The sequence below is a fragment of the Balearica regulorum genome, chromosome 14, assembly GCF_011004875.1.
Source record: "Balearica regulorum gibbericeps isolate bBalReg1 chromosome 14, bBalReg1.pri, whole genome shotgun sequence".
NCBI classification, from domain to species: domain Eukaryota; kingdom Metazoa; phylum Chordata; class Aves; order Gruiformes; family Gruidae; genus Balearica; species Balearica regulorum.
In genome coordinates this window covers 11988483-12008380 of record NC_046197.1, presented here as the reverse complement: position 1 = coordinate 12008380, position 19898 = coordinate 11988483, and the positions used below count along the sequence as shown (strand labels likewise).

At 54.2% G+C, this 19898-nt stretch overlaps 2 protein-coding genes across 2 annotated transcripts in view; one reads left to right on the top strand and one right to left on the bottom strand.

The window, feature by feature from the left end:
• Positions 1–19898, bottom strand: part of LOC142603824 (serine protease inhibitor Kazal-type 5-like) — a 114546-nt gene that overhangs the window by 87103 nt on the left and 7545 nt on the right. The gene's annotated exons all lie outside the window — the stretch shown is intronic.
• HRH2 (histamine receptor H2) lies at positions 5976–19701 on the top strand. The gene is made up of 4 exons (XM_010309073.2): positions 5976–6105; positions 11894–13408; positions 16823–16984; positions 18914–19701. Exons 2-3 carry the CDS (start codon positions 12306–12308, stop codon positions 16839–16841), a joined length of 1122 nt encoding a protein of 373 aa, XP_010307375.2. The 5' UTR covers positions 5976–6105; positions 11894–12305; the 3' UTR covers positions 16842–16984; positions 18914–19701.

The following is a 19898-nucleotide window of genomic DNA, read 5'->3' as shown; positions in this document are numbered from 1 at the left end:
CCCTGTGGAGAAACTGGAAATATATACACGTTATGACATTTGCTCCTTCAAAGTTCCATCGGTCTTTTCTCAAAGGACATGTTCTCCAGGCCTCCTCACCCTTGGAGCTTTTCAGCCAGAAAAGGGTCAGGATTAAAAGGAGGGCAGGGACAGTTGACACTGTCCTGTGTAGGGTGGAAGCAAGGGCAGGCAGTCTGGGAGGAATACAGAGAAATTGTCCCAGCAACCAGGGATCAGGTTAGGAAAGCTAAAGCCCTGATAGAATTAAATCTGGCCAGCGACATCAAGAGCAATGAGAAAAGCTTCTATAGGCCTTCTACAATGGGATCCTCAGAGGGCTGGAGCACCTCTCCTATGAAGACAGGCTGAGAGAGTTGGGGTTGTTCAGCCTGGAGAAGAGAGGGCTCTGGGGAGATCTAATTGCGGCTTTCCAGTACCTAAAGGGGCCTACAGGAAAGATGGTGAGGGACTGTTTACAAGGGCATGGAGTGATAGGATGAGGGGGAATGGCCTTAAGCTGAAGGAGGGGAGATTTAGATTAGATATTAGGAAGAAATTCTTCACTGTGAGGGTGGTGAGGCCCTGGCACAAGTTGCCCAGAGAGGTTGTGCATGCCCCCTCCCTGGAAGTGTTCAAGGCCAGGTTGGATAGGGCTTTGGGCAACCTGGTCTAGTGGAGGGTGTCCCTGCCTGTGGCAGGGGGGGTGGAACTAGATGGGCTTTATGGTCTCTTCCAACCCAAACCATTCTATGAGTCCATGAGTTGCAGCACTTTGGCACAGAGGAACGGCACGTTGCAGGGAGGGTGTCACAGCATCTGTGACATCGGGCCCAGCCTGGCCTGGCCAAGCTTCCATGCACCGCTGCGAGGAGCAACCAGCAAAGCACTGCTGCTCCCTCTCAGGCTGGTGCTCGCTGCCGGGGTCTGTGTGTGGAGACCTGCCGGTGCCATGCATCTGCACCACTGCCCAGCTCTTCATCTCATGCTGGGAGCAGCTCAGCACCACATTGGCTTCATGCTCTCTCTGCAACCCTCAGTCCTCGCCGGGCCTCCCCGTGCCCCCTCTGTCCATGCTCGCAGGTCAGGCAGGGGCACAGCAGGGGCACAGTGCAGGGCCCGAGCAGGGTGTGAGGTGGCAGCAGCCGCCGGCAGCCTGCCTGGGCAATGCCTGCGTCCAGGTCCATGCACCGAGCCCCGTGCTCCTTGCCAGCCCCACGGCGCTCACGCCGCAGGGGAGCATTTTGCTAATCCTTTCATTCCTGCCCCATGCCCAGCAGCACAACCTCCTGCCAGCTTTGCAAGGAAATGCTGCAGAAGCACCTGGGACTCAAGCCGGCAATCCTTCCTTGCAAAGCAACAGGGCAGGAGCCGGCTTCCCGCCCTGAGAAGTCCTAAACCACCCAAACAGCCTCAGAGCAGGCACTTATATATGCAGACCAAACTTCACTGGCCCCAAGCTGAAACCAGACAGTTCATTCCTGCAGAAATTGGCTGACCTTCCTGACAGGGGGCCCAAAAATGCTGGGAGGGGTCTGAGCAGAGCTGCCAGCTTGGAACATCCCATCCTCACACTCTGCTCCTGGACAAAGAGCAACCCGCAGCTCAGCCTCCTCCACACCCAGAGAGGGCAACAGCTTTGCATAGCCCCAGATTAACCTGTTGCCACAAGACATCATCCAAGCCATGATCTCAGCAGTGTTCAGAGGAGGATTAAATATTTATCCTGAAAACAAGGATGTGCACAATTGCATTTGGCAGGATTAGTGCTAAAGCCCATAAAGGACCCACTCATCGGAGCCACAGTTGGTTGCTCCCTTCCTTGTGCACACTGACAGGTGGGTGCATGCTGTGCCAACACTCCCACTCCCCTCCCAGCTTTGTGGTCTCAGGGAAAATGACTGTCACCTCCTCACATGGACCACAGCCTTTCCTTCTTCTCTCTACAGTGGGTGAGAGAGATGAAAAACCCTGTACTGGAGTCACACAAACTGCTCCCTCTTTAGCACAGTTTAATTTATGAACAGTTGCGTTCAGGTGAACTAAGGACCCTCCTTGGCCTTTGGACACACTGGAAATACATGTGAGACTTCAACTGCCTGAAGGATGCTTCATACTAGTGTGAAGCCAGCCAGCACCCTCCAGTCCTCGTTAGAGCTTGGAGAGCTTTGTATAACACAAATAGACCAGCAACCTGGAAATAAACCTCTAACGTCCTCTCTCTTCAGTAAGAGAAGCTTAAGAAATACATTACATACTGTATCTATAGTCTGGCACTATATCACAGCAGATGGGATCCTGCTAAGCCTCCTGGGGATCAGCGTTGCAGCAACCAAGGGGGTGGGAAAGGACCAAGCACTCTTCTTCTCCAGTACATGTGTCCCAGTACAGGAAAGGTACCTTTGGACAGAGATACTCCTGGAATAGCCAGGATTTATGGCATGCCAAAAGTATATATGCAAAAGTATATACGTTGCTCTGGAGCTCAGCCACAGCCCAGTGAGGGTCTCCCACCGCCATGGGGAGCTGACTGGTCTGCAGGCAGGAGCGGTTCCTTGCACAGCTGCCGGGCTCCTGTTTCAGACTCACTGTGACTGCTTTACATGTCCTTTTCTTGGATTATTTATTTCCCACAAGTACAGTCTGGTTTACACAGCCCCCAGCAGGGAATATCAGCGATTTCTGTCATAATTTACCATTTTGTCCAGCATAGAATGTTACTTGAAAGTATTTGTTTGAAAAAGAAAAAAAAGCGTATTAACATATCTGGGAGGTCTCTGTCTTTTATTTTCACCATGTATATAATCCACTGGAAATCAAAGTGTTCTGATGATTCGAGTAAGCTAATGGCCTCCCCTATTTAGCCAGGAAGAGCAGCAGTCTGTGATGGGGTCAGGACCTTTCCATGGCTTTTTTAGTTTTGATTTTTCCAGAGGAAACAACTCAGCACAAGTCCCATTTCCCCAACCCAGGATCTTCTGCCAGAGCTCATATAAACGTCTCTGAAACCCAACAGGACACCCCGCCAGCTCCTCCCAGCCCGCAGTGCCTGAGGAGCTGCCCTGCAACCAGATCCTTTGTTTTCTAGGTATTTTCTACTCATCTTCCCCCTCCTCCTTTGACTTTTCCAAACCCAGCCCAGGCTGAGGAGAGCAATGCAGAGCTGCACCTCCGAGCCCTTCTCAGAGCTGAGCTGCCATATGTGATCTCTTAGGTTGGCTGCAGCCTTCAGGCATTACTTCACCATCTGAGGCTTTTCAAGAGCTCCCGTGTTTGCCAAATCTCGCATCCCTATTCCTGGAGTCCCAGACTTTCCCTGACTTCTCTTGCACTTTCCCAGCTCCCAGCATTGCTTAGCCTTTAATAGCTGCTGGTTTACACACACACAGAGGTCAGAAGACCTCTCCTTGCCATTTCCTGACTTGCTCCATGGCTCAGCACAGCCCACTTGGGGAATGTCCCAATTTATGAGTGTCTCTGCTGCCTGCTCCATGCAGCCCAGCAAGTCTGGCTGAGGTGGCAGCGCTGCCCGGGCACACGCAGTGGGTTGGCCATCTTGTCTGATGGGTCTTAAGTGGCTCCTTGCTTTTCGGAGCTTGCCACCACTGATGTTTTCCAGCCACAGCCTCCGCAGGTATTACATCTGCCACTTCCCAGGCTGCTTCTGCAGATGTGCAGTGCACAGCAGCCCGTGCCAGCAGGAATGCCCCTGCACGGCTCCTTTCAGCTCTAGGTCCAGCTGCTTCCCTGCACCTCGCTGCATGATCATGCAGGCTGTACTTCTCACATCTCCAGTGCTATCTTCTCTAATTAACTCAGATCTAGCATACCCACGCATATGGCCCCTCAGAAGCTCCACAGTCACCCAGCCATTGCACCAGGTTGGATCTCAAGGATCCCCTGTGCTCGGGGGTTTGCAGAAGTGGTAGTTTTCCCCATGACCCAGATGCCTCTGCAAGCCCGAGGCCACTCTGCCACCGCACCCCCAACACCCTACCCGCAACGTCCTTCTGCAGAGCTGGGACTGAGGGATCCGGCACAGGGACAGGCACGGCAGCCCAGCCCCAGCTCCTGCCACAGCCTGGTCTCTGGCTGCAGAGTGGGGTGGGTTGGGGTGCTGGTCCCAGGGGTGGGGAAGGCAGCATGGGGGAGATGGTGCAACTGTTCCTCTCTGCTGGCTGGCTGGCTCAGGGGGCTGATGGAGCTGGGTGAGAGTTTGAACCCTCAAAGCTCCCCAGAGGCGTTGAGTAGATGGAGCACACTGAGCTCAGAGCCTGCCCTGTGAGGCTCCCCTGCTCCCAGGCAGCAGAGACCTTTTACTGGGACTAGGGCAAGGGGGCTGGGGAGGGGATCCCACCCCGATAACCAGAGCCCTTCATCCCTACATGGTGCTTCCCATCCTGAGACTTCCAGATGAATGATCCCTCCTAAAGCAGAGCCAAGTGAAAGGCCCTGGAATAAATCAACACCCCAGTGACTTTAGCTGATGCAGACATTCCTGAGCAGATTTGGATCTTGTTTTGCAAGAGGGATCCCTCTGTGGCCACACATGCCAGCCACTTGAGAAACAGGACGGCAGCCAGTCCAGAGCACTGCTATGGAGACACATCACAGGGCTGCAGATCAGGGGGAAAACTCCGTCTCCAGCAGGTCATAAGCTTATTAAAGATAGATCTGTGCTTTGGTCTGCAAAGATAAACACATCAAAGGCATTTTGGTCTGTGTGCTAGTGCTGCCAGTATCCCCGTTTGGCAGAGATGGAGGCTGGGACATGCTCTCTGTTCCCAGTTCAGGGCGTTGGGGAAGCTCAGCCCAACTGGGGGAGCAGCAGATCTGTCTCCTTCCAGCTTGGAGAGCCCAGGGCCACTTCCAGACTGTAATAAGTCAGTCCCTGGCCATTTGCTCGAGGGACTCCGAAGTGGCTGGTGGGGACTGAAGCACCTCACTCGCAGTGCATCGCTGCCGGCGCTACTCTCCCCAGGCTGTGAGGAGCCAGGGGGGTGGCCAAGCTTCGCTGGAGTTCTGCTGACAGCCCAAGACCTGCTCAGCTCAAGAAGGAGAGCTAAAAGGAGAAACAAACAGGTCCTTGCACAGCTGGCCCAGCAGTTGATATTCATGCAGGACTTTGAAACCCACAGATGAAAGATTTGAGACACATGAAAAGCTGTCACTGCCTGTTTGTCATTTGGTGCGGTTCCTCCCTGCCATCCCATGTGCAGGAGGCAATTTTCAGCAGAGGTGAGTGCTGCCTTGCAGGAAAGATGTCCAGCTAGAAGCATCCCTGCCACTGACCCCGGAGCACATGGAACCTCTCCCTACCATGGCGTACCTCGAACCGCAGCACATTGGCGCAGGATCCTCCTGCCACTTTGAGTTGCACAAGGAGCAAATTTGCACCCCAGCATTGGCTGGGCTCTGATTTCCTCCTCCTGCTTTGCAGCTACACCACCACCACCCTTTTTTCTTTACCTCTCCCCGGTACAACCTAAGAGCCTCGATCCTCCCTGCAGCCTCTGAGCCATCTCAGACCAGCTCCTGGCTCAGCTGTGCTTGCTCTCGGGGGGGCTCACACTGATGGCAAAGCCAGGTTTGCACTAGGAGCAAGTGACAGCATCAGGCAAGTGCACGCCTGCAGCAGAGAGCCGCTCAGGAGGGAGATTTTGCACACAGCAAGCAAGCAGCAAGGGCCATGAAACCTTAACGTTACCCAGGAAGGTGATGGTAGCACACAAGGAAGCAGCAGTGGGAGGCAGAAGGCACCCCACATCCCTCTCTGTGCCTGGCACGGCTCAGCAGAGCCCAACAAACCGTGCGCCCGGAGTACAGCTAACTTTCAGCTTTTCAAATTTGCCGGATGATAACCTCTGTGTCTGAGTTCACAGCTCTGATCCCACCCACTTGTGGTCTGACTCATGTTGCAGTCACCGTGCTGCCTGGATGTTGGTACGCAAGGAGGGAGGGAGGGAGGAGAAGAAGCAGCCACAGCTCGCAGCACACGCTTCTGCCTTCACAAACTGAGCCACGCACGTCGGGGGAAAGTTGGAGGCAGCACAGCCACAGAGGGCTTCCACCTGCTCAGGGGCAGCAGGAAAGCAGCACCTTTCCCAGGTAAAGCTTTTGCCTTACTTGTCTCTTGGTTGTTACACTGGTAAATCACTTTCTAGATGAGATCTCAGAGAGGTTAGTGGGTTCTCGCTGAGGTTGGGGCATGCTGAGCAGCCCACAATGGGCCACCCGGGTCAGAGCAAGAGGGTGTTGCTTTTCAGACTCTCGTGCCATCACTGTCCTGCCACACCTGGAGCGGAGGGCAGTTTGGGGACTTTTGCTGGCTCTTAGTGATGGGGACCACTGGAGCCAAAAACATCAGTGTTAGAGGGAAGGCGTGCGTGGATTGTGCCCAGGGCGCAGAGGCAAAGCCCTGCCCTACCTAAGCATCTGCAGGAGTGAAGCATCTCTGCCCAAGCAGCCTCCCCACGAGGTTTGCTACTAAGCCAACTTCTTGCACCAAGCTGCCTGAGCCCTTTCTCTGATCACCCCAGCCCCTCCATACCATAGCCCTTGGCAGGCGTCTGCTGGAGCAGGGGATGCCCCATCCAGGGGCACAGCTGGCTCTGTGGGGCTGGGTACCTCCAAGCCGGGCTGCAGTACTGGCACAGGATGGCAGGGTTGTCCCCAGAGGGATGCAGTGCCCACTGTCCCCTAGCCAGAATAGGCTTCAGTGGAAGGCTGGGACTGTGCTGCTGGGACTCATGCAGCTCCAAGCACACCTGTACATCTGGCACCTCTGTTTTCAGTTTCACCTTTCCCGGACACCATCTGCAGAACAAACTTTCAAAATGCTGACTGCTCTGCTGGTTTCCACATACCTCTCTGGGTTTTCTGCTTTCAGGGGTCCTAAACTCTCTCTTACCCACCAAGCTCTTTTCCTCCCAGGGAGCGCAATGGAGGGCTAGGGGCTGTGACGGGGAGGGGGATTGCGTCCTGCCTCCCCCAGCCCCTCTGCTCACACTGGAGACAGTAATTGCCCCTGTGTATCAGTCAGGGTCCAGGCTGGGATGGGGCAGAGAGAGCACCAGGCTGCAGAGGAGACAAAGGAGCTGGGACAAAAGTGTCAGGGGATACAGCCAGGCAGGACCCCCGTGTGTCCCCCACAGCCCCAGGGGAGCAGAGAGGCTGCAAAGGGGCTCTGCAAAAATGAGACTTCAACTGCGTGCACCTGTAAGACTATGGTGTGAGCTGTGTCTACCCATCCAAAAAGGAGCATGGGGCACCTTGGATAGGTGAGCGCCCACGAGCAGCACACCCTGCAGCCCTGCCCTGGGGAGCAGAGGGGAGACGAGCGATTGCTAGGAAGAGATGGAGGCAAGGGAGCAGGAGCTCCAGCAATGGGGTTCACTGAGTGCAGGGGAGGAGGCATGCTGGGGGATGCTATGGGGTACAGCACCATGTGGGTGGCACAGGGAGGAGCACAGTCCTTCCCGAAAGGCTGCTCATAAACCAGAAACCACCCCAGCAAAGGGCTGTTTCAATCATCCTCCGCCAGAGCCGTGAGCCTGCCTCACAACGGGACAGGGCCAAATTTGCCAGAATTGGGGCCTGAAGGCAATGTGAGAGGGAATAAATGTGAGTGTGGCACAGAAGCTGGCTTACCCTGCTGTCCATGGGAGGGGCCCCAGCCCTGCCCACTCCCCACCATCAAATCTCAAATATCCTCTTTCAAATCAGAAGAAATCCCCACCCTCCCACCCATCGCACAGCTGAAGTATCTCTTACATTGTGCCCAGATGTTTAATCTCTGGAAGCACTTGAACATAATTTTAGAAAAAGCCATGACGCTCTGCTGTGAGGGAATTTGCTTTGCTCCTAAGTGACTTCTGCCAGCACTTTGCTCATAAAGAAGCTAACGCAGGAGGCAGAGTGACATTGCAGGTCTGCCTGACAGCAGAGCCATCCTGTCCCCAGGACAGAGCTGAAATGCTTCATGAAGAGCTTCTCCTGAGCCCCCAACCATCACTGTTGTTGCCCTTTCAGGTAGTGGGAAACGCTTCCCAAAGACAGGCAGCCACATTCAGGCGCTCGCTGAGTGCTCCTTTCAGCTCGTGGTGCCGACTTACCTAGGCTTTTAACAGATTGCAAACAAACCTATTATGCCAGAAGTAGAAGCACATGAATGGAGAGCAGCAAACGTATTACCTACGCTGCCAGAGCGGGTGCTGCATCCCATTAGTCTTGATGCAAAAGTGCTGGAGTAAACGATGCTGAAAGATAGGGAGAAGGAATAAAAGGGTAAAATGCAACAGAAATCTCCCACGGACAAATCAGAGCCCCTTCCCCAGAAGACATAATTGCCATTTTAAATGGGAACATGGTGTATCAAATGTAACATGGGCAGCAACAGAGCAGAAAATATCTATTCAGGCAGGAGAAGGCAGGAATTACTAAGAGAATTGTAAGGAGGCCAATGGGGAGACAATAGTACATTACAATGGAAGGATCATTAATGCTCCGGAGAAGGCTATTAATAGAGTTCCTTAAAGATCAGCTTAGAGATAAATATTATTTAATGGTTTTCATTAGTGATCTTGGCTTAGAAAACAGGAGCTTCTCTAAGAAAAGGTACTGGTGAGAAACTTGAGGGAAGTTTTGAACTGGACAAAGGACTAAGTACTACAGGAGATGAACCAGAGGATCCAAAGATTGACAGAAACAACAGGCTGGCACAAGTTCATATGCTTAGGGACTAACAGCAAAAATTGCTACTCTAAGCAGCTAAAAACACCATAGGAGAAATATTCGGCTTTTAGGGAACCCCAGGATGATTGCAACAAAACAAATGCAACCTGACAAGTCTTCACAGCAGAGAGAGTGTCTGTCAGAGCACCAGCGCCACTGGAAAAGGCACTAGAAGGATGACCCAGAAGCAATGTCCTACTCTGGTCCCTCACTGTTGGAAGGGTGATTTTGAACCAGGAATAAGTCCAGGCTGTGATAATGAGGATAATCAGGTAAACATAAAAGCTGCCTGGTGAGACAGGGCTGGAAGGGTATCATTTATTCAGGCTGTTGCTAGAAAGGCTGCCATGGGAAACAGCTGCTCCACTCATACATCGAGGAGTTAATGAACTCGCTCTGCCAAAATGCCACAGGAGCAGAGGACGCAGACCTGATGTTAAAGGTGGCTGTGAGCGACCTGAGCAGAAAAGTAGGGACAGATGTGGAGTACCAGAGGGATGATGCTCCAGGAGAGAGCACTGAGCTGGGTACATTGCCCTGGGGACTGTGCTCTGACAGCGGCAGGCTGACCCCACAGCCCCCCCTCTACACCAACCCTCCAGCCTGCTTTTCCTGCAAAGCCATGTTGGAGGATGCAATCACTTGGGGGGAATGTTTCCATGACATAATTTGGCCGAGGGATACAGGAAAGTCCCACCCCCCTGCCACCATTAGGGTTGCAACATCCCATGTTTGAGCTGGCAGGCAGCAAGTCCTGCCCTGTCCTGTGAAGGAACAAAGTCCCAAGGATTTGCCGGCAGCAGAGCCATGCAGCCCAAGTGTGCAGGGAGGGTGCCCATGCCCAGGCTTTGGCAGCCACCAAGAACCCAGCTCTACCTGGCTCCTATGCAGGGATGGGGACACCTCTGTCCCCTTTGTTTGGGGACCCCCTGCTCCTTCATTCCACAGCTCAGCCCAGTAGCTCCATATTTCATTCGGAAATACTTTCTACTCCCTGCCCAAGGGGAAAAAAGTAAAAGAAAGTGCTCATTTCTTGCCCTGAGCTAATTAGAAAAAGCACTAAGAAACAAAACTACTTCTGGCCAGGGCTGCAGCACAGGGCTGCACCGGGGACTGCCCCGTGGTGTTGCCTGCACCGTGGCAGGTGCCGAGCACATCAATGTGCCCCGAGCTGGGACCCACCAGTGGAGCCCAAACTGAGCACTGGCAGTGCCCACGTGAGCTGCGAGAGCTGATGGCAGGAGCAGGTTGTTGATGTGTGGTGAAGCAGCCACGTAGGAAGCTGCAATCCACCCACAGCATTTTCTAAGTGTGCTACTCCCCCTATAATTTATCCTGCCATTTCCACATGTTGGGAGCAATGAAAAAACATCCCTTTCACTTGGAAATACCCTTCTCTGAGAACAACCTGTTCTCCTCATTGCCGTCAGCGGGCAGGCAGCGCTCAGCTTGTTCCACGCTCCTTTTGTGCGCGAACAAAGAGCTTTCCATGGCAAGAGCCTGCGCTGCAGCAGGAGGTGAGGAACCGCTCCTCGTGCTGCCACTGTGGCTGAAAGCATCGCATCCCGCTCCCGACAGCCTTAATCCCAGCACCCAAATTCAGAGGACCCCCTGTCTGGCAATGAGTTTGCTCTGCTCAGCAGAAGGCTTCCCATGGGCCAGTTCATCACCTGTCATTCAATTCTTTTAGAAGCAGCAGGGCTGCAAGGATCATCTCTAATCTCACCAGTCCAGTCCCCATCTCTCCACCATACAGCTCCTGGCAATCAATGGTTACGTACTCATGCAGTCTCCCTGGTATGGTCCCTCCCTTGGCCCCCACACCTTTAACCTTGAATCAAAGACATAAATCAACTGAAGAGTATTTCAGCCTGCTCCACATCATTATCTTGTTCTTGCAAGGTGAGTTTAACCTTAAAAATCTCACCTCTGTCCTCTGCCAAGTCTGAACCTTTTCCTTTCCTGGAGTTTCTTCTGTTTGCTCCATCTCTGCACCTGTTGCACCCTGCGGAGAATCAGCTCCACCTGCCTGCACAAGCCTGTGCACCACCAGAGAGGGCTTCACTGCTGTTCCATGGGCTGCAGAGAGCCTGGAGAGCTGGGTCCTGCACCACCCGTGGGGATGGGCACAGCTCTCCCCCCCCACCACATCCGGGAGAATGGGGAGACCCATCAGCTCACTTGGGAAGCACACAGGGGGGACACCACAGCTGCGGCACAGGCAGTTGGGCTCCTCAGCCTGCTCCCAGCCCCCTCTCTTGTCCCTGCAGTGCCTCTGTTTTCCTTTAGGCGCCTTCCTGACATGAGTGTTGCTTACAATCACACAGGAACCAAAGTTGCAGCGTGGTCCTGGAGGCCAACGTAATCAGCAGCTGAAAGCTCTTTTGGAGGTTAGAGGGGTTTGCTGTGTTGTTTCTGCCCTTACAAACTATGGGGTTTTGTTATGTACACCCAGACAGAAAAAGGTAACAAAAAATAAGCCTACAAGGGATGCTCTCCACTCTGTATGCCTGCCCCACAGCAGGAGCAGCTCCATCCAAACTCTCCCTGAAAAACAAGCCTCTGTGCTGCCCCTCAGCTGCTGGGAACAGGACTGACGAAGCTGTCAGAGCCCTTGCCAGCCATCTCCTCCCTAGGACATTGCACCAGTAACAAATAGGTTCCTCTTTCCTTCCAGGGCCCTGAGCAAAGTGAGGATTTCCCCTCTGGGCTACAGGAGCCAGCATGGTTACTGACAGCAGGGACCAACACGAGGCATGGGCTGCTGCAAAGTGCAGATACAAAGGCAAAGTTTACAGCCACAGCTAGGCTTCAGAAGTTACGTAGTGGTGGCTAATTTTGCTAGACTGTATAAGAAAAAGCACAATGCTTTCTCAAGAAAACTCTTTTGTAATATCCTCCCCAGTCCTCATTTTTATCATAAGCCAGTGCCTCTAAAATCCCTGCCCTCTCTCAAGAACCCAATGTTGCATGGGCACCCCTGGGGTTGAGGGAGGCCAGTTGGCAGGGACATGTGTGCCTGGCTGCCAAGGGGCTTTCCAATTCAGGTTTAAGTGGGCTGGAGCATCCAGGGAAGCGCAGATGCCCCGTTTCTGGAGGGGTTTGAAGGGCAGCTCAAAGGACCTTTGCCCACTGCAGCGCTAAGTCAGTGCTTTCTTTGCAGGTTGTCATCAAGAGGTAGCAAAGCTCTGTACCTACTGCCACCAACCAAACACGCAGAGTGCATGGGACCCCACGAGACCTGACCCCATAGTCACTCAGAGCAAAGGAGAAGGCAGGAGAGGAAAAGGGAGCAGTTAAGACCCACCAACAGCTGTCATGGGGGATCGGCTCCAGCACTGAGAGCCCGGATGGGGCCAGTGGGCACAAGCGAGTCGCAAGGCCACATTTTTCCCTAGAGCATGTCATTCCTAGCATACAAGGCTGAACATGTGAAGTGACTCTACAATGTTCTCCAGGGTCACTGTAGGCCCAAGCTCGCTTTGCAAAGGGCTGTAGGGCTGCTTCGTAGAGACTCACTCCAAGTAGCTTTGGGGCCAGTGAGATCAGGACTGCTCCATCCATGCAACTGCGCTATGGATCTGTGCACCAACCATACAAGCTCTCAAAAACAGATGGACTTCACCATGCAGCTGCTGGTCGGGTCCTGCCTCATCATCCTCATCGTGATCACTCTCTGCGGTAACATCATCGTCTGCCTGGCCGTCACCCTTGACCGCCGGCTCCGCAGCTTGACAAACTGCATCATCGTCTCCTTGGCCATCACCGACCTGCTGCTGGGCCTCCTTGTGCTGCCACTCTCTGCCTTCTATGAACTCACCAAAGAGTGGCCCTTCGGCAGTATTTTGTGCAACATCTACACCAGCCTGGATGTCATGCTGTGCACAGCTTCCATCCTCAACCTCTTCATGATTAGTCTGGACCGCTACTTTGCTGTCACCACCCCACTCCGGTACAGCCAGCTGGTCACTCCCTCACGGGTGGCTGTGGGTTTGGTTGTTATTTGGACTGTTTCACTGATGGTCTCCTTTCTACCCATCCACCTGGGCTGGAACACCAATGGGACAGCAGTCCAAAACACAGTCACCAACTGCAGCAATGAGTGCATACTGGAGGTGAACCCTGTGTATGGGCTAGTGGATGCCTTGCTCACTTTCTACATCCCTTTGGTCATCATGTGCATCACCTACTACCAGATATTCAAGATAGCAAGGGAGCAAGCCAAGAGGATAAACCACACATGGTGCTGCAGCAACAACTCCCCCATGCCACCCATGGTGAAAGAGCACAAAGCCACTGTGACACTTGCGGTGGTGTTGGGAGCATTCATTGTGTGCTGGTTCCCCTATTTCACAGTGTTCACATACCGGGGGATGTGGGGGGACAGCAGGGTGAAAGGCACACCCATGTCCATTGTTCTCTGGCTGGGCTACGCAAACTCAGCCCTGAACCCCATCCTATACGGGACGTTCAACAGGGATTTCCGGGTGGCGTACCAGCACTTGCTGCACTGCTGGAGGAGTGGGGGCCCCAGGAGCTCCCGCCTGCCTCCCCTCCAGAAGGCCCAGTCCAAGGACAGGAGCTGCAGGCAGGACCAGGGCACACAGGAGGGTAAACCCCTGAAACTGGAGATGAGGAATGGGAAGGGAATCTTGCTGACCCACGGAGCCCTCAAGAGGTAAGAGCCTTCTTCCATGTGGGGCTTTGATGGTAGGTCCATCCCCAAAGACAAAGGCAGAGGTGGGTACCCCACATTGCCAATGAACTTTTAAGCAATGAGCCAACGTCCCAGCAGAAGACCCTTGCCAGGGCTACTCTTGTTCTTTGCAGCCACTCAGAAATTCATCACCACCAGCAGGGACCCAGCTGGTGTCCCTCCATGCTGGCAGCACAGGTCCAGTTACTCCTGCTTCACACATGGCTGGCCACCCCTGCGCACACCACCCATTCAGAGGGAGCACAAAATGTCCCTGGCTTTGCTGGGTAACAGGAACAGTTTTGCCATCAGAATTTGCTGTACAGAATGGGGTGCAGCCATTAGTTGCAGCTGCTCCCAAAAACCAGCCGTGGCCCACTCCCCAGTGGCGGGCAGCCAGCAAAACCTGGGCACACAGCAGCAGGGGGCTTCGGAAAGGTGACCACCCATCACAGGGCAAGCAACAGGGTGTTAGCCCTGGGGCACAGAGTTGAGGCACCCATGTCAGGCTGCGAGTCCCTGCAGGAGCCAAGAGCATAGAATCACAGAGCTGGGTCCCCAGCTCCCTGCAGAGCAGCTCAGCAGTTTCCCTTCCTGGCCGAGCCACGCACCCTCAGCATTTCGGCTGTCAGTTTGCATTAGCAGTGAATTCAACCAACAGCAAGTTCCATTCTCATCTCTGGAAAGGAGCAAGAATAGCCAAAATTAGTTTGGCAAATGTGTTTAGAAATACAAATACCCATGTAAAAAATTCCCTCAGTGCCACAGTCACGGGGGTCATGCCTCTTGGAGGAGTGTGGGTGCAGCAAAGGAGCAGAATGGGTGCAAGGCAGGTGAGCTCTATTCCAGGCTGCGACACCGGCCCCCTCCCTGGGCACCCACGTCCCCGCAGGGCTGGGCCACCCACGTACCACCTTGCTCAGAGGCATTCACCCACCTGAGCATAAGGAGAATGGAGAAGCATGCTGCATGCCACGATACAAACTGCTGGTCCCAAGACTTTAATCTAACTTCTAGGCAGTGCTTGATAAGCAGCCCAGAAACTTTCCATCCACAGATAAGGAGCCCTTTGACTCCCTGTTCCCAGCGTGCCAGCAAAGAAGCCACGCTCGTGCTCTCCTGCAGCACGTGCCCTTGACCCTGTCCCAGAAACACAGTCTCAAGCCACCAGAAGAAGAACAAAGGGAAGTGAACCAAAGGGTAGAGCCATCCCAAAGGCTCAGTTGGCATCATGCCTCCTCTGGGGCTCAGATACAACTTTACCCAAGGCAGAACGGCAGCTTAGGGCAGGGGAGTCTGCCAGGAGACACAGAGGGATGGATAAGTGCAAACAAACACAAGAATGCAGCTGCTGGGGCTGCCTTTTCAGTTTCTGAGGAACTAATAAAGAGTGCAAAGGTACAGTATTTGGTTGTATACAAAAACATAGGGAGAGCATGTGCATGGCATGGTAGAGATGCTTCTGCCAACATACAAAGAGTGAGCTGTGCTGTTTACTCACACAAAAGTGCAGCTCCTGGACAAACCAGGTGCTCAACCAGTGCAGCTGGCTGGGAAACAGGCCAGTGGGACTTCCCAACGCAGCCGAGAGGAACAACGTCAGTGACTACAGAGTACTGCCTTACCACAAAGGGAGCATAACGAGATGGAGAGAAAGAAAAGGGGAAGATAAATGGGTTTCTGTTCCCCATGCAGAGGTCAGGGTCACTGACAACCTGGCTTTCCCGGGTAGACGAGATCCTTCCCCTGGCTTCCAGAGGGCTTGATCCTGCTACAGGAGTTGTATCCAAAGCCCACGCTGGGGTCAGCAGCAGCCAGGGGACCTCTGTCCCCAAACTCTCAGCGTGCAGGTGCCTGGTGCCGGCAGGACTTGGCAAGAGACTCAGCACAGGGACCCAGTGGGTGGCTCCCCACTGTCCTCACCCCTGCGGGGTAAAGCTCCCCCATTGCTAAAAATCAACCCCAATGAGTCCCCCAGCTGGATTTGCTCCCGGGGTGCAGGAGGTTGGAGGGAAGAGGGCAAGCGGCAGCCAGTGCCACACAGTGAAGATACACAAGACAGGAACTCTGGGGAAGCGACAGAAGATGACTCAAGCACGAGGATGTTTCTTGACCTTTTTAGATCCAGAGAACTCCTTCCCATCCTACACAGCACCACTGCTGTGGTTTCTTCTGCTTGCAAACAGATGAGAGTTGCTCAAGTACCAAATTATCAGTTACTGGTTTTACTTTCTCTATTTTCCTTAGCCTCCTCGCTTGCACAGAAATGATGCATCAAGGTCACATGGGGGCCCTTCCAACCCTTTTTTCCATAGTCAGATATATAAACATCTGCAGTTGGCAGATGATCTAGATCAACTAATACCACACAAGACAGGTGGGCACAGGATTTACCTGTACACAAAAAGCTTGGCGGCCAGTTTCATCCCAAGCACAAACCGAGCTGGTTCCTCTCTCTCCTTCCCTACTGCGTAATCTTCCCAGGCCACGTTAACAGAAAAAGACCAACATGAATCACTCCACAAACTCATAACCCCCCCAAATAAGGGCCAGAGCTCAGAAGAGCTCTGCTCAGAGCAGCTCCACAGGGTCATTCAAGGGAAGTGCAAGCAACAGTATTTTGAACCATTGTCCTTAATAACAATGTTATTTCCTGTTACGAGGCACAGAGAAAAGACCAGCAAACAATAGTGGGAATGCTGGAGAACTGCAGCCAGTCCCAGGGGTGTCAGAAGCAGGGACAGGGACTCGGAGTCATCACTGCTTTGGAAATCAAAAGGCCACAGGAGTACCGCAGCCATTAAAAGGCTGGAGGCATTTCCATGGGTGAGAACCAGGTAGGATGGAGAATGCAGGGCCAAGCAGGGATGCGAGGGAAGACAGCCGCTTCTGTCTCCCCAGCGGGCACCAAAGGGGCAAGGCAACTCACACAAAACCAGTAAAGGAAAGCACTACTTGTACGCACAACACCTGACGGACCTCAGGAACCCGCTTCACTGCGGTGGGACAGGACTCTGAAGGGGAGCGTGCCGAGCACCGGGCAGGGCTGTAGGTTATGAGACCAGTCCCTGAGGACCACAGAGATTAAAAGCCTGAGAGAAGGAGCATTCAGCGCTTACCAGGAGGTATCAGGCAGAAAACACCAAGTCTGAGTGAGCAGCTCTGGACCGCTCTCTTGCACACATCAGCTGTGCTCGGGGCAGCTTGAGGCAGGACCATGGCCACAACATATGGGCAGAGAGAAGCCAGTTCCCATAGGAACTGTCCCAATCACCATGGCAGACACCAGGCAGGCAGTACCTGGTACCCCACAGAGCAAAGCCAGGCTCAGCCTGACACTGACCAAGAGATCTCTTTTTTTTTTCCCCCCCCTCTCTTTTCTTTAACCCTTTCCAGCACCGGAGCTTTCCCATGAGTCTCAGCCAGCCCGCTGCCCCAGGACCCACCTCTCCAAGCCTTCTACTCCTAGCTGCTCTCTTCTCAAATCCTGTGAGGTTGAAAGGACAATACTCAGTTTTCCTCAGGGAGAAACTTAACGGCAGAGGCGAGGGTCACAGGGTGAGTATGGGGCTGGGATCGCTGGGTGCACATGAGGGGAGGAGGCAGCTCTCCCTGCTGTGGCACCCACTGCATTTTTGCTGGCCCCGCCATCCCATCCTGATGGCTCTCAGTGCAGAGGGTCATACCATCAGGAATGCATCCTCACTCCTCTCTCCAGCACCATTTGCTCTCCAAACCCAGCCCCAAGCTCAGGTGAGGTGCACAGAGCTGCACACAGTCCCCCCTGACAACTGCCCTGGAGGTGTGCGCTTACACAACTGCCCTGCAATGCCCTGGAAGATGCCTGCATCTTGCCTGTCCCTCCACATGCTGCAGAGGCAGCTATGTTCAGACCTCAGATTTCCAGCACGCTTCATTTTCATGCAAGCCTATGTCGGCTCCACATAAATTGCCGGCAGCTTTCGCAGGGATGCTGGCAGGGCTCCTGGGGTGAGGGGCTGATGCTGCACCAGGCATTGCTGCGCTCTCGCAGCAGTGCTGGGCTTGAGGACATGGCTGCCACGCATGGGGATGCCTCTCAGCTCCAGAGAGCCATTTTGTGCAGCTCTTCTTGGAAAGAGCCAGGCAAGGTCACCCCGACCTCCACATGCACTCCCTCCAGCGCTGCATGCTGATAACCTGGGCTCTCCCATATTGACTGTGCCCTGGGGGGAAAAACACGGTCCCTCACGTGCTGGAAGCTAGGTACACTTGTCCCTACTGCACATCGGGCACTGCTAACCTTAGCCAAGGTTATGGCGAGAACTGGTGTTCCCTGCACACACACGCAGCTGGGAGGGAGCTGGGGCTGTTGTAGGAGAGTGCAGGGCACAGCATCAGCCTGCACCTCTCAGAGGGACTCCCCCTGAGTCACCCTGGAAATGCCATTGCCCATCAGCAGGAGAACCAGAGGCTTGGAGAGCAAGGTGGCAGGAGCAGGGCAGTGAGGTCCCATCACCTCAGCAGGCCCTGCTGGGCTGCAAGTCCCTAGATGTGACTTACCAAGGCACAAGCATCACTCAGTGGGGAGGTCGCAGTGCAGAGGCTGCTCCCCAGGGTGGCATCGCCATGGCCCCAGCACCACCACAGGAGGGAGCGGGGTGAAACCCTACGCCTGGAAGGCACAACAGCTCACAGTGAACCTCCTCGGGGCAGACACGGTACACACACACACACACACACCCCCCCAGCAGTGCAGACACAAGGCAGAGTCATCTCTGCTCCTGTCATTGCCTGACAGCAGGGACAGAGGGAATACTAATTCCGGCTCTTATGCTTCATGCTTTCCCTCTCTGTGCTGCACATATCTTCCGAAACGCATGTAGTTTCCATGAAGTAAAAGTAAACTACCAGCCGTCCTCTGAGAGGCCGCTAATCTAATCAGCAGAATGAAGCAAACTCGGTCTGGGGGAGAGGTTTGCAGGAGATCTGAGGTTCTGGCGTGGCCACAGATTTCCTCTCTACACCATGGGGGTGGAGACAGGAAATGTCACCCCACACAGGGCGCCCACCCGAAAGAGTCCCCAACCTGAACGAATCCCCAACCCACTTGCAGCAGCAGGGAAAGGGGCCACGGGAGAAGGAGCACTGCCGATCCCAAGACACCTACTTTTAGCAAGCTATTTGCAGAGGCGACAACCCTGCCACTGCTGGCCGGCCCAAGCGGATGGGAAGAGCATGCAGAGAAAGCCACGAAGCAAAGTAATGTTATTCAGAGGGATGTCAGATGATAGGTCCTGTGGTGACGTGACCCTGCTCAGCTCTGCCCAAGTATCAGCACATAGCTGTGTGCTTCTGAGAGCATCCTCACAGCATCACACCACAGTCCCTCCCAGGCACAGTAGGTGCTTAATGCAGCATCTCTTATGCTGAGGAGCATGAAAGGGGAGGAAAGGGACCCACTTGCACCCTGCAAATCCATTGAAACCCCTCTCTGTTCCCCTGCAGGATCCCTGCTCTGGCATACAGCATCTGTTCCATCCCCAGACACTGCTGGAGAGGCCTTTGCCTGCCCAAGTTTCTTCCCAGGAGGGTGGTGTGTTTGAAGAACCTCAGAGGAGATGCAGAAGAACTTCTCCCCTGCCCCATCGGGGCCATGACACCTCCAGCGTCGAGCCCCACACCAGCAGGCAGTGGCACCGGGTCAGCAGCCAGCACATGCTCCCAGCAGGGCCAGGATGGGGGTGCCCTCCCCAGGCCCAGGGCAGCAGGTCAGGCTGAAAGGGCACAGGGCGGGGGAAAAAGGGGCGGCAGTCAAGGTCTTGGTACCAAACAGACCAGCCTAGGATGAAGAAGGGGAACACAGGCACTACCCTGCCTGGTGCCCTGTCCAAGGGACTTACTCTCCCCTCAGAGGGGGGGATAGGGAAGGGTGGGCAATGTGGCAGGCAGGGTAGGCATGATGGATGTTGGCAGCCACAAGTGCCAGATGTCCATGCACAGGATGCCCAGTCCTGCAGCAGCCATGCCCGGGCAAGCCTGCCTCACATGTTGGGGAAGTTTTGGCATCATCAGGCGTGTCCCTGCTCTTTGTGTCTGCTTCACACGCCCTGTCCCAGCCCCACAGCAAAAAAAGGAGAGAGGCCCTGGAGCCTTCTGGGCCATGGGGAGACACTAAGCAGCTGGGGTTTGTCTCTGGGCTCTGTCCTCCCCAGTAAATCAACGCTAAGACTGCCAAAACAGAATGTTTCTGGACTGAGTCTGTGCAGAAGTCAATGGTATAAAAATCTATTTAACAGATGGAAAATGAGATGATTGATTTATTTGGGCGTGCTCTGTCCTGAGAAGAGTCCCCCTGTACCCTGCTATCCCATCCCTCTGCTGGGACAGAGCTTGAACACACACAGCACAAGCCCCCAGGATGCAGGTTGCAGCCCCCCTGAGCAGGGCTGCCCCCCGCCCGAGAGCACTTTGCCCCGTGCAGCCAGCTCGG

Coding starts and splice junctions, on each gene's coding strand:
- HRH2 (XM_010309073.2), top strand. CDS start 12,306: ATGGATCTGTGCACCAACCATACAAGCTCTCAAAAACAGATGGACTTC.